General features: G+C 44.0%; 1 protein-coding gene across 3 annotated transcripts in view; it reads left to right on the top strand.

Annotated features, from left to right (window-relative positions):
- DTD1 (D-aminoacyl-tRNA deacylase 1) overlaps positions 1-14,909 on the top strand; it is a 220,553-nt gene that overhangs the window by 26,851 nt on the left and 178,793 nt on the right. For all 3 annotated transcript variants that reach the window (XR_003855423.1, XM_029593775.1, XM_029593774.1), the window contains exon 4: positions 5,762-5,859. Coding sequence is in view for 2 of the 3 variants with exons in the window: in XM_029593775.1 (XP_029449635.1) it covers positions 5,762-5,859 (98 nt within the window). In the remaining variant the exon portion in view is untranslated. The remainder of the gene's footprint in view (positions 1-5,761; positions 5,860-14,909) is intronic.

Here is a 14,909-nt window from a genome sequence, read left to right as displayed (position 1 = left end):
CTGTCTGGTACAATCTATGCAGAAAATCAAAGATGTAAAACAATCAATAGATTAACCCCTGAAATTTATAAACTCCTGAGTATGTCCCTGAAGTGCTACAAGATTTAGGTAGAGCAAATCCTTCAATAGCAGGAAAAAGGAAAATCTCCTGAACACTCTGTAGATCTGTTCTTGCTGATTCCCTCTCCGACTATATCTCTGTAGCAAATCTACTACTCTGGAATGCCCTCGACTCCAATCACTCCACTTCTTCTTTAGACAGTTAAGACAACTGTTTAGGGAAACCAAAGAGTATGGAACTTAACACCCCTTTCACCATTCTTTCTTTCTTTGTTAAAAGATTTCTTATCCACCCTTCCGTAGTTCAGGGCGGCTTACAATAAAACCTCTTGTTTTCTTGGTCTCCAAATCCTTTCTTGGGATCCATCTGAACCCCAGTTACGCTTCTCTCTTGGGTACCTGAGAGCTCTTTCCTTGAACTTCAGTACAGCCCTAGGCAAAGAGCCAGAAGGAAGGAGAAGAAAGAAGAACAAGTCAATGTGAGCTTATGAGTTTTATAGAAATACGCTCCCTGTAAAGACAACTTCCACTGTAATAACCTCGACACTCCTATTTTCTGATATCACAGACACTGGATGATGAGGACACAAATGCGCTTACGGACCGGTACAGTACCCTCTATTGGACATGCGTTTTCGACGTGCTAGCGTTACCCCTTATTCAGTAAGGGGCCAAAAACGCGCGTCCAACCCCCGAACCTAACAGCGCCCGCAACATGCAAATGCCCCCCCCCCCTCCTCATGGTCAAGAGGGACAGTAGGAGGAGGACTCCTTTCCGAAATTGCCTCGGCATGTTTCTCCAGAAGACCTCTGCTATTTGTAATTTCTGGATAAGCTGGCAAACAAGCTGTCAAAGTCTGGAAGAAAAAGACCCTGAGAATGAACATTTTTGGGTTCCTCCATTTGACTCTGTAGCCATTCCAGTGCAGAAGCTACTCGAAGACCTGCAGATGAGAAAGCAGCAAATGCCTACTTCATGCCTTCCCATGGCCTGCAAGTTAGATATGAAGTATATGCTCCAGATCTCACCAGGAATTGGGGTAGTCCAGCTACTGCGTCACTTTGCGGTGGCATTGGTTTTGAGATCATTTCAATATGCCCTCTTGGGGGAAAAATTCAAAAGTGTTTAACACCTTTGGGGAAAAAGGTCTTCTAGGGATCAATGCTGAATGCTGGATCATACCCCATCGTGCAGTACTTGCATGAATGCTTATAGAAGTTTAATGCCTTTGCTGGATTCATCCAACTCGGAACCAGCAGGTTTCTGTCATGCAGTGGATGATATGGAGGCATATGAAAAACGTGATTTGCTCTGTGTATGAAGCCTTTGATACTGTGTCCTGGACCTGAAGGCTTGTATGACTGAGAGGATGTGCACGACCACCTTGCAGAAGTGCCCTGTGCAGGGGACAAGTTGTTTGGCAGCAAAATAAGAGATGGTATCTCTGATCAAGGAGCATCTATCTACCCTGTAGTCATTGGGCCTGACCCCTCTTCCACTGCAGCAGTAGCTGCCTGCTGGGGGGAAGCAGAGGGAAAGTCATCAACTGAAGACCTAGCTGCATATGTAGCTTAAGCCTGAGACCAATGTTTGACATTTTTGAGCCCCTCCTCCCCACTTCGATAGAGAAAAAGAGGCAGTTTTCCTTGTGATGGCATCGGATCACTAGGGACTCTGGTGGGTCCTAAAATTTGTGGTGCATGACTACCTCTTACGCTTCTCTCGTTGTCCTCTGACCCAATGGACTGAAATCGTCAACTTTGACTCTTCTAAATCTGCCCAGTCACACTTGGAAGTGGAGTTGCTTCTTCAGCAGAGGGTAATCAGGTCTGTCCTTCCTCAGAGTGCAGCCAAGGATTCTGTTCTTGGTACTTTCTAATTTCTAAGAAGTCAAGGATTGAATCCTCTCTCGTATCTGCGAAAACTGAATAAATTGTTGGTTTGGGAGAGGTTCAAAATGAACTCCCTTCAGACGATTCTCCCTTTCATTCAACTGAGGGATTGAATGTGCACACATCCTGCATCTGCCCCGTCCGTTGGTAGTTCTTCCAGGTTATATGTAGGACTTGCACTGCCAGCACAAAGTGCTCCCCTTTAGCTTCTTGGCAGTCCTGAGGGTTGCGGTAGTGGCTTCACAGCTTCGTCGATGGAGAGTCTCTGTATTCCTGTAGCCTGATGATTGGTTGGCAAGTGGAGTTAGGAGTTCTGGAGTTTCTCAGCAAACCATTAGGCTCCTCCAGACCTTGAGTTTCCTGTCAACTTTATTAAATTAAATGTGATTCTGTCTGACAGGATTAATTTCATAGGACCCTGAATGGACTTGTTTAAGGAGAAAGCATTTCTTCCCATCAAGAGGGCCACATTGTTGATGGGGGCTGGTTATATCTCTCCTTCAACAGGACCGAGTGGCAGGATTGGCCTTGGTGCATGTGGCTCCTATAACCCATCTATACACATGCAGCTTTCAGTGGGGCCTTTGAAACCAAAGAGACCAGTTATGCCAGCTGCTATCCTGTCAGATCTCTCTAACCCCTGGGATGAGGGGCATACCTTTGGTGGTGGATAATTCAAAAAAATGCTAGAGGTGGTTCTCTCTGCATCAAGTGACTGTCTATCAATGCTTTCAGCCAGGGGTGAGGGGCTCATACCAGTGTGGCTTGGACCCAGGGTTCAGATTCCCTGGGGGAGAGTTATTTGCAGATCAACCACCTAGAACTGCTAGCCGCCTGCCATGATCTAAGGGCTTTCTCTCACCTACTGTTACACACACTGTAGGGAAGTGAGCCCTTGGGCCACTGTCTGATTGGTACAACTTAAGTCTGTGCAAACACAGACTAGGCCCTGACAGGTAGTGGCTGATGTGGAACAGATTGCGGTCATAATGACAGAGTACAGGCAGAGCTGGGAGGCAGGCTAAGGTCTGGGTTGGCAGAGTTCATGCAGAGACTAGACAAGCCAGAATCAGGGCAGGCAACAAGTGAAGCAAGGTCATAGGGCCAGGCTGGGTCACCAACAAGACGTTAGTCCAAATGCAAAGAAAATGCAGGTCAAGTAGGAACTAGGACAGGTGAAAAGTCTGGAAGAGAGAGCAAGGCGGAAAACAGGCAGGGACTGGAGTGGAAGCAAGAACTGGCTGGCGAGCAGGAGTCAGGAACAAGAGTGACAATAACAGCTTGGGGGAGGAATCCCAGAAGGACCTGTTGTGGAGGCACTGGCTGGGTGCACTGATCTTCCTTATATATTTAGGCAGTGATGATGTCATCAGCCAGCACCACAGGAAGTCTCGGATGCAGGGCCTATATAAAGCTCAGTCTTGCTTTGAGTTAGGGTTACTGGATGTGGCATGGTGCCAGGAGCTATGTTGGAGGAGCCTGTGACCAGAGAGCGCTGCTGAGGAGGTGAGGGGCATTACACTTTCTGTCAGGAAAGAGGATCTTGATCCAATCAAATGGCCATGTTCTACATAAACAGGAGGTACGTACAGACCATACACTCTCTGCCAGAGAGGCCCTCTAGATATAGTTGTGGGCAAGGCAGAACAAAGCCTATCTCCAGATGATACATCTTCCGGGAGTCTGCATAGTGGATTGTTTTGGTGGGCTGCCTCAGCAGTGTTATGTTTGCATGAGTAGTCCTTGATTCGGAGGATCGCAGATAAATTGTTCAGTTGTTGGGAGAAGCCAACGATTGACCTGTTTGCTGAGAAGAAAGCAGAAAAGTAAAAATTCTGCTCTGTGTGTCTGAAAAAGTACAGATCAGCTCCCAACATATTTAGGACTTCTTATACAACTTTTCATAAAATAAAAGCAATTTACAATAAAAACTGGTATGATATATTTATAAGACAAAATAAAGCTGTCATAAAGAAATAAATAGTATAAATGCAGACACATTAGCTAACAGATAACATGAAGTGTCATGCATTTATTGAATGCCTATTTAAAAAGTCATGCCTTAATTACCTCACAGAACCTAGAATAATTCAGTTCTCTACAAATCTCAGGAATTAAGGCATTCCATATAAAAAAAGGACCTTGGTAGCTAAAGGCAACTTACCGTGTGCATTCAAACCTGATCTTAGTAGGGCCTGGAAGCTCCAGTAGGTCCTGTTGAGAAGACTGCAAAGCCTTAAAAGGGTAATATGAGGTGAGGTAAAACCTACTAGATAAGATGGGAAACCTCTGTGAAGGGCTTTAAAAACGAGGCATAGGATCTTGAAACACATCCAACAGATCAGTAGCCAGTATAACTTCTTCCAACTAAGATGATATATGGTCATATTGTTTTTAGTGTAAACAACCAAAAAAACAAGTATGTGTCACTTCTTATTTTCTTATTGCTGTTGTAAACCTAGATGTTGAAAATAAATTTCTTTATGAAGGAACCGCATCAGCAAGCCAGACAACGGCAGTGAACACACTTGCCATCCGGACTACTCGTCATGTGCGGTGAGATGATATCTGTAATATAATTTTTAACTCAATGTCCATTTAAATTGTATCTGTGTCCCGTATAAAAGAAAGTCCATCTGTACCCGCGAAACTCAAAGGGAAAGGATTTCACCCTGCACCCCATTTAAATTGTATCTGTGTCCCGTATAAAAGAAAGTCCATCTGTACCCGCGAAACTCAAAGGGAAAGGATTTCACCCTGCACCCGACAACGGCCGGTGTTACAGATGGACTTTCTTTTATACGGGACACAGATACAATTTAAATGGGGTGCAGGGTGAAATCCTTTCCCTTTGAGTTTCGCGGGTACAGATGGACTTTCTTTTATACGGGACACAGATACAATTTAAATGGACATTGAGTTAAAAATTATATTACAGATATCATCTCACCGCACATGACGAGTAGTCCGGATGGCAAGTGTGTTCACTGCCGTTGTCTGGCTTGCTGATGCGGTTCCTTCATAAAGAAATTTATTTTCAACATCTAGGTTTACAACAGCAATAAGAAAATAAGAAGTGACACATACTTGTTTTTTTTGGTTGTTTACATTTTGATTGTGAAGACAAGTGCCGCGGTTCTTTGGTTTGTTTGGTTCATATTGTTTTTAGACCATAGACTATGCCAATATCTGTATTTTGGATTATCTGTAATCTTCTCTTAGCGTTAGTTGAAAGACCAACAAAGAGACCATTTCGGTAATCCAGTCTATAAAGTAAAAGCACGTGAGTTAAAGTTAGCAGGTTAGGTTTCTTCGAAAATGACCTTAGCCTCTTTATATATCTAAGATAATAAAAGGAAGAGCGTACATTTTCTTACATTTTTATATACGCACTTAAAAATACAACTCCAGGAATGGTGACAACCCTCTGAAGCAGAAACGGTGGTTGCGAAAAGCGGACCCTTGCGTCGGGACAGACAGTGACCACTTTGATGCACAGCGATCTTGATATGCCACTACTAGAAGAATAAGTATGCCTCTTGATAAATGCTGCTGTTTTTAAGTGCATGTATAAAAATGTAAGGAAAAAAATCCCTCCTCCTGCAGTGGGACGTGATTATATTGGGCACTTGTCACAGACATTTTGTGATACGGTTAGCCATGTTTGAACCCTATGCTGCTTTTGTGCAGTCTTCTAGTGTTTTATTGCTAATAATAATCCTATCAGACAGGGCACAGGCCTCCCATGCCTTTATTTATCATTCTTTGAAAATTCTTTCCTTTTAATGCACCGTACCCTTACTTTCAGATGGCAAATTTGGAGCGTACATGCAGGTGCACATCCAGAACGATGGTCCCGTGACTATAGAACTGGAATCGCCAGCTTCCACGGCTGATCCAAAGCAGGTAAGTCACCACAACGCTGTAGCAATTTTATTAAATATAACATTGATTATCTCTCTCTGGTGTTTTGTATGGATTTGGTATTTCGACTGATGTTTAGCTAAGACATTAGTTCCTTGGCATAGTTGCTGTATATTTTGTGTAACATGATGCTTTTGCTGTTGGATTTGAGTTTGCTCTGCATGCATCGAGGGTGTGTTGCAATGTTTAATGGACATCGCTCTACTGTAGTAGGGAACTCTGAGAATTGTGCTTATGCTCTGCAGGTCTTTTATTCTTTGAAGGGTGCTATGTGGTAGCCCTGACACCAGGTGGCAGTAAAATAACATGACAGAGGTTGCCACCTGTGCTTTGTAAGAAGCGTCAGATTGTGTTAGCATTCATTGAGGCTTTTCTCCGTGGAACCTCTTTTAAAAAAAAAAAAAAAAAAAAAAAAAGTGAAAGGAAAGGCACTGTGATGTGGCTGAAGGGGGCTCCTAGACAGGGCCCCCACCCCACCTTGTTAAATTTCTTTATGAAAGCATTGTTTCACTGAGTAGAGCAGAACTGGTGCAGGCATCTTGAAAAATTGATAGCAGTGAGAGAGCCCTGCATAAGAAGTTGGTAGCGCACCTCTGGGGAAAGTGAGGAGGAATTCCCTAAATAAGGGGAGAGAGAGCGAGCCTCAAGAAACGTCTTGATCTCTGTGACCTCCCAAACAGGAGACTCTCTTCCTAATAGTTACCTTTTTATAAGTGGGGAAGGAATCCAGAAGGGGAAAGCTTTTCATCTACAAGGATCCAACACATGTAAGTGAAACTGGGTTATAAAAACCTTGGCGTGGGAGGAGGTAGGAAGAAGAGTGCTGGCGGCATTTTCTGACAGGCTTTCAAGAGGAGGGCATCTGCTGCCGGGAGGTCAGCAGCAGAACATCTGTGTGGGAAGATCCGAGCCCGTCTGAATGATTGCGATGCTTGCTGGTCCCTCTGCCTCTGACCTGCTGTCACTGATCTCAAGGATTTATACCCTTATCCGAACGATGTTATACTATTAGCGCAGGCTGCGGCCCTTTTACAAGGGAAGGAGAGACATATTGAGTGTACGCAGTGAGAGAGATAATTACAGTGTTTTTGCCATGACATGCTGGTTATCGTGAAAACTGACGCAGGCTTTCAGAGGGAAGAAAAAATATTATTAATAAAAATGAGAGCTAGGTGAAACATTTAAAAAAAAAAAAAATTAGTATCCGGTGTAGTCTTTGTCATTTTTATAATTTGTGTTTTAGTTCCAAACAAAGCAAATGCAATACTGTTGATTTTGCACTCTGGAGCAGATCTTTGTGTGTGTGATACTGAACGTTTTGAATGTTCAATTCATATTAAACTTAATTCCATTATTATTATTATTGTAACACTTTTTTCTAGTTGGGTAAACTGGGACAAAGTGAGATGAAGGTCATCTACTAAGGTGTGGCACGTTATTAATGAACGGGCTTTATTAGACATAATGGGAGCCAGAGCAAGTAATGCACATTACTGCATGTTGCACCATACTAAGTAGACCGTGGAGCAATTTGCTCTGGATCACAGAGCTGGAGGTGAGATTACTGATTCAGACTAATTCCTTAGGCATTATTGTGCTCTGGAACCTTTGGGCTGTACTCAGTCCGTGCCATCTCCTTATACCGTTTTGACAATTTAGGCTGGCATGATTTTGTTTTATTTCTAATCAGCTCCCATTCTTCTTCTTACTACTCCTCGCTCCCCCCCCCCCCCACCCCTGCCCCCCAATAGGGTTGTGCTTGGCAAAACTGAGATCCCCTGTGGTCTGAGAACTGGAAGGGAAGTCTATGAGACTGAACCCATCATTGCAGTCTTAGTCATCAGAGCCCCATAGAGTCCTTACCTGGCCTCCTGCCCACTGGGGGGAGTGCTTCATCTCTATGATGTGATCAGACCCTGCAGGAGACTTAAACCCAGGTGTCTTGTGTGGCTACACAGGCCTTCTGTGATTTTATTTTTATTTTTTTGTTAAGCAATAGGCATGTCAAAGTGCTTTGCAGATTAGAAATTTAATGTTGGCCTTTTCACGATCAAGCCATGGCCATGCTGTTTGTATTACTCCATGATGAATCAGTCTCTAGTTGTTGATTTTCCCCCCCTCTCTCTGAGAGTGGCAGTTCCTGTTGAGAAGCCAACAAACAGAAGTAAAAGCAATAGCAGGGGGCCTGCCTTAAATGCAAGAATCTTAATTTGTCTCCAGAGGGAGTGCTGCCTAAAATAAATGTATTGCCAGAATCCAAATTTAAGTTTCCAGGCACTGTGAGTATGCTGTGGTTGGCGCAGGGTCTGGGATTCGGTTGCTGTCCATCTCCACAGCGTGTTACCTAAAGTGCAAGACCGCAGGCATCTGTTGTACTAGCCTGGGAGACCACTTGCAGAAGAAGTGCTGGGAATTCATTTAGTTTTGACCTTTTAGAGCTGTGGTCTGTGTCGTTACTTTTTGGTTTCTTTTGCGGAACTCAGTTTAGGTTTTGTGCTGAGTGGTTTAAATGCTCCTGATCTCTCAGCTGGACCACGGAACCAAACAAACCACCCACTGTTGTAAAAGTGGACTTCGCATTGAGTATTAACGATGCGTACCATTTCTAGACTGTGTTCAGTGCCCAGGCTGATTCCTGGAGCATTAAGACTTGCAGAAGGAGACCTAATGGGACTTTGAGTTTGCAGAGAGCTGGGTGGTATTGCCTCATTGCTGGCTTGCATTCCATAATCACAGGTTCACGTCTTTGGCGCATACCCTTGACAACTTGTTTTCCCCTGAATTGGGGAAACCTGGAGATTTTTTTGCCAAAGGCATACAATGGGCAAAACCTCCTCCCTGAATCTGGACCCTTAGTGTGTTGGCCTATGGGGGCATATATATAGGCCCCTATGGCATATTCTTTGTCCTTATGTTTATGGCAGATGAACTTTTAAGGTAGTGAATTTTAGCACTCATGAAAGAGAGGGAGAATTGGTGGTAGCCAAATTCAGGCCTCAGGCTTACAGTTCCTGTTTCTTGTCTCTCTTGAGCAGAGACCAGCAGCTAGGGCACGCTGAGCACGTGAACAGATGTGAAGAGGCCAAGGCTTTGCTGGGAATGACCAATTCACTTTGTTTGGGATTTAAGGAGGGATGTGCTCCCAGTTCTGCTGAAGAAATACATTAGAATAAGTGGGAAAGCCAACAGTTGCTCAGCATCACATGGTCCGAAGGGCGATATCTTCAAAGGATGCTGGCGAATCAAGTAACTTAGATTGTCCTAATAGACGGATGGTTATAAAAGATTGGAAGAGCTCAGAAGTATTTAAATTCAGAGCACACAGATAAAAATGACTCCAAACTGTCTGTATCATCTCATAATAAGTTTGTGAGTACATACAAAAATAGAACTACAAATAAACCTACTTTAAAATATCTGAATTCAAATGCCAGATGTCTGAAAAATAAGACTGGGGAGTTTGAATGTATGGTGCTAAAAGAAGATTTATTTATTTAAAAACATTTCTGTACTTCCTACTCCATAGGTTGCAGCAGTTTCCAAAATAACCTAAATAACTGAAAAAAGAATACATTAAAAACAGCCACAAACAGCAGCATAAAAATGACAGCACAGCAACTGCTGGGGGTCCATCTGAATCAATCCTGATAAAATTCGCCGTCTCCTGATCAGTTTTCAAACTCCTCTTTAAACAGTCATGTTTTCAGGGCCTTCTTAAAGCTTTGGTGTCTGATACTTTTCCTAGTTGTTCTGGTGTGCAATTCCACAACCAGTATAGAGAGTCCAAAATCAAGAATGTGACCAGTGAATATCATGAACAAAAAAACAGCATTCAGAAATGATTTCTATTGCTTATGCAGATACTGCAGTGCATGTGCATCCTCAAAACACCCAAAAGCAGGGAGATTTTAAATTGGACTCCTCAGCCATGGAGCGCAGGTCATGTATTATCATTGATCCCAGGCAATTGCTCATTCAATAATAACATATATATATATTTTTTTTAAATGCAAGTAAAAGCAAAAGTTTCAAGCAGTTTTTTTCGTCTCATTACTTCGCTTAAGATGTGCTGAGTAAAAAGGATGGAACTTCGGCTTTGTTTACAGTATTCATTGGTTGCATTCTTGATTTTGCTTTCTCAGTGTGTTTGGGAAGCAGCTCGCACTCCTTTTCCCTCACATAGTGCTGGCCTTCTCCCCAGTGGGGCTCGGAAGGAGGCTAGAGCAGGCCTTGATAGCATTTTCTGCTGCTGCTCCTTGGCCTGCCGAAGCAGGAGTTTTTTTTGTTTTTTTTTTTAACATTGCTCAAACTCCTGCAGTGGCTTCACAGTCTCACGAGGTGTGAGACCAGTGTGGGAGTACCGCTTAACGTGGGGGCTCAGATTCATTGACAGCTGCATTGTGCCGACTAGAAGAAAACTCATTTTGGCAGCTGTGGTGGCAGGAAGAAAACTATTAGGGGCATGAAAATCCTGAGAGCCATAGGTACGTTTCCTCCTACTTATGGGAATGAACAGGGAGGGGATCTTCCGAATATTTTCCAACTGACTTGGATTAGCCTCTGCTGGAGACAGTGCTGGGCTTGAGGGACCATTGGTCTGACCCAATATGGCACTTCTTATATTCTTAGAGCACCTCACAGGAAAATTCTTCATGGTGGCTGCTTTGATAAGGTGCCCCCCCCCCCCCTCACTTCCATCATCTTCATCTCTTTTGGATGGACTTCCCCACTCCCAGGTTTCTCCCCCATCCACTCACAGGGAGAGATTAAGAGTATCTTGGATTCTGGCCAGTACCCCAGCCTCGGACTCCCTTACTCTCCCTCAGGCCCTCCCTATGCTCTGCTCTTCCTATGTCACTTACGGAAATACTGTTTATCCTTTATCGTTATCTTACTCTCTGTGAGCCCCAGAATCTTCATCCCCTTCCTTTGATGCAGCCACTCAACCTGGCATCCAGGAGTAGCAGCTCTGCTCATCTATTGCTAGGTGGGGTGGGGGGGAGGGAATAGGGAGAGGGGCAGTGCATTGGGTCACTGTGCTTCTATTTCTCCCGCTCTCGGGGCCTCATTGACTACTGCTGCCTGGTTCTCACCTCACCGACTCGCTACCCAATCACTGCTGTTGCTTCTACAGTTCCTGCACAGCTCCGTGAGTTTGAACCCATGCTGTTTTCTTTCTCACAAGTATGGCACAGGAATCTGGTCATCGGTGAGCAGTGAACTGCTTAGCAGCAGCCGGTGAGGCCCTGATGCCGGGAGGTGCTGTGGCTGTAAAGAGAACTCCTTGCCACAGTGGCCGCATTTGAGAAACTTTGCCTGAATGTACATTGCCTGCCCAGCGCCATTCTCAGACTGCCCAGCAGTGGTAACCATAGCTTTTAGTGTTTGCTGTCCTTTCTCCCTTGGGGCTGTGACTGCTGTATCCCCAGTTCTTCCAAACTTGGCCTCCTCAAAACTGATTAAAAACTTGAGTATCTTGCTTGGCCACCTCATCCAAGTTTTTTTTTTGAACATCATCTCTTTTCAGATTCGATCTCCATTTCCTCCTCTCCAGTTGCCTTCTGGTGTTCAGGCTGACGTGTTGGGCGCAGGCTTTGAGGAAAGTGGAAGCCTTCAGTGACGTTGCGCTCCAGACGGGCATCCCCCCCCCCCCCGCGCTGTTCTCTCTCCCAGGACTGTGGGACATGCTGCTTACGCTGCTAGTACCTGACGGACGAGAGACTTAAAATAAGTCTCCCAAGTGCCAAGGCATAGCCTGACTTCCAAGTTCAGAAGCTGTCTTTGATTTCTAAATATTATTTTGTCTTGAAACTAATTTGATCCTGTGGTGGTGGTGGGGGGGGGGGGGTTTCCTATGATGGAGCATGATTTGCGAATCTGTGGCACACTGGTCGTACAAGCCTTAATTTTACTTTTTAATGGTTGCAGCTTTCGCATCCCATGGATCTGCTTTGGCACCGCTGAACATTTTGATGCTGGAGAGATGATGCTCCACTTGAAAAATTTTCTGAAATGAACTCTCTAGTTCATTGATTAATAAATTCAAAATGTTTTTTGAGCAGTAGCTGAAATGGTAACAGTTTTTGAATAACAGGACAGGACCGCATTGATTTGCTAGCCATGCTACCTCGTGCTTAGCTCCAGTACTGGTTATTCCTGCTTGCTTGCATGGATAGCCCCAGTTCCAGGTAGAGAACATAAAAGGTTTCAGCAGAGTGTTTTTAGACAAAACCGTGGGCATAGCATGGGCACCACCAACTTTAAACTTGGGAAGCTATCGCATTTTCCCTGGCTCTCCCCCCAGAACAGTGCTGCTGATCACCATCACTAATGGTCCCTCGCTAAGCTGCGTGTGTGCATGGGAAAAGTTCTGTACTCAGGCACCCGTGCAGCTCTAAACTGCATGTGTGTACTTTGTGCACAACTTTTCCTGCGGATGTGCACAGCTCGCCCTCCCTCCCAGTGCAGGAAGGCTGGCAGGGCCTTGGCGGACCCCATCCCATCACGGCCTGAAGTGAAGAGGCTGGCGGGGCCATGGCGGACCCCATCCCGTCAGAGCCCAAAGTGAAGAGGAAGCTGGTGGGGTGTGGCCTGTAGCGATGTGTTTGTGTCTGTGTATATACGTGTGTGTCTATGTAGGAGTGTGTGTGTGTGTATATTTATCTGAATGAGAGCCTGTATGTGTGAGAGCTTGTGTGCCTCTGTGAGAGCCTGTGGTTGTGTATATATGTCTGTATGAGACCCTGTATATGTGAGAGGCGATGTGCATGTCTGTGTGAGATCTTGTGTGTGTGAGAGCTTGTGCGTCTGTGTGAGAGCCCGTGGGGGTATGTATATGACTGTATGAGAACCTGTATGTGTGATGCTGTGTCTGTGTTTAAAGACTGTGTGTGAGGAAGAGAGAGCTTGAGTGTGTGTGAACGCATTGGAATATATATAAAGAGAGGGAGTGTCTGAAAGAATGAATGTTAGTATGTGTGGGTGAGAAGATAGGGCCACACAAACTTTCTCCCTTAATGTGCAATAATCTCAGGGTGATCGGAAATCAAAACATCCCAGGTATAGAAAGCAGATTTTAAAAATTATTAGTTTTAATTATTGGGTGTAATTTATTGTTTTTAAATATTAGAACATTATTTTACTATTGGATGTTTTATTCATCAGAGGTTTTGAAATATTTTATTGGTGTTTGGAAAATGGGATCATTTTCTGTTTTTCCATTGTTGCACTGCATAACACAGTTGGGCTTGTGGTTTCCAATTCAGTTTTTGTTGGCACATTTTTTGTTCTGTTTTAGGCGAGGGTCTGTCTGTGTTTTAAAGGTCCAATTCTTGTCACTTTAATTCTTGTTGTGAAAATGATGGTACTTATCACTGGCTTTTATGGTATTATGGTTCTCTTCCTCATTTGTATTTTAAACAGAAGCTTGCTCTTTATTAATGTCATTTGCATACAGAAAGTGTTTTTGAATGTTTTTGCACAAAATATTTTTTTCATTCACGTTTTATTATAACTGCTGTTAGTAGGTTAGGTGTTTATTTTAAGGGATTAGTTAATGTTCCCTCTGAGGACTGGGTTGCTCTGAGCATAAATTTGATAGGCTTTTTGCATCAAAGTAGTGCCCACAGGGAGGGTAATGTAGGAGGGTGGACTGTTCTAGGGCACATAGCAGCAGCCAATTTTCTGGTGCTCCAACAACTTCAGCAGTCACCCTATATTCCTGGCCAAAACTAGATTTGAAATCACAGGGGAGTAATTTTTAAAAGCATATCTGTGTTTATATGAATATGTTGAAAATTACCCTAGGGGTTGCACGTGTAAAAGTATGCGTGGAAGTGATTTGTCTGCGTTCTTTTTACTTGTGTTTGAGAAAGGCATTCCCATGGACGGAGTTAGGGAGAGGAAACCATTTATGTGCACGCTTTTGATTTTTGAAAGTATGCGTGGAAATGTAAGAGTACATTTTGGGAGCAGGCATAAACGTGCGCACGCTTCTGAATACACCCCAGAGTGTGCTTAAGCACCTACATTACCCTCGTATCGAGGGTCATTGTTTAACAAACCTGCGCAGGCTGTTATGTTTTCCCCTCATATCGAGGGTCATTTTATAATAGCCACTGCGTATGCATGTTTGACTTGAAAGATTGTAGTAACCATTACTGCAAGCTGTTCAGACCTCAGCCTCTTGCAGCTGAATGTCGGTTGCATAATTTTGGATAGCAGTAACAACGAGAGATTTGGGGGCAAATTTGCTAAGGATTTTAAAAAGGAAAGAATACTTCAGTCAACCTGGTCCCTTTCTCTTATAGAAAAATGGGGCTTTGTGTGTCTCAGTGCTGCATAATCCATGACAAAGTGGATGTAGCGTTAATACAGACGGTACAATGATGGCGTGGTTGGAGTACAGATGTGGCGCATCCTGGACACCCCAAGTTCCATTCCCACGTGTGTGTGTGTCTGAGCAAATCTATTTAACTTTCTTGTGCTCGGCCCTAAACTGTAAGCTCACCGGAGCAAGAACGTTGAGTCAGCCTGTGCAGCCTGCAGCATTTATCTGAATATTTATATTCCGCTTTTTCCAAGCACTTCAAAGCAGATTGCATTCAGGTACTGTAGATATTTCTCTGTTCCCAGAGGGCTCACAATCGTAAGTTTTGTTCCTGAGGCGATGGAGGGTGAAGTGACCCGCCCAAGGTCACAAGGAGCGGCGGTGGAATTTGAACCCTGGCGCTCAGCCCCCGCTGCTCTAACCACTAGCCCACTCCTCCAATAAAGAGCCATTCTCCCAGAAACTTGGTTTACAGTAAGTAACATTAGGTTTAGCTAATGTAGGGATGATGCCAGAGAGCAACAATTTTTATTTATTTCTTCACTGCTGTATATGGTTCAGCAAAATGTAGGTAATGTGAAATTTATTTTTGGCCAAAACTGTTACCGATTTTGTCCTTAGAGTTCCCTCAAGGGCATTTTAATGGGAGATCAAGACATTTCCATTGCTCATGAAACCTCTCTTCAGAGTTTTCAAATGTTGG

Source organism: Rhinatrema bivittatum, chromosome 3 (genome assembly GCF_901001135.1).
Source record: "Rhinatrema bivittatum chromosome 3, aRhiBiv1.1, whole genome shotgun sequence".
NCBI classification, from domain to species: Eukaryota; Metazoa; Chordata; class Amphibia; order Gymnophiona; family Rhinatrematidae; genus Rhinatrema; species Rhinatrema bivittatum.
The sequence above is the reverse complement of the archived record's forward strand: the minus strand, read 5'-3'. Positions and strand labels throughout refer to the sequence as shown.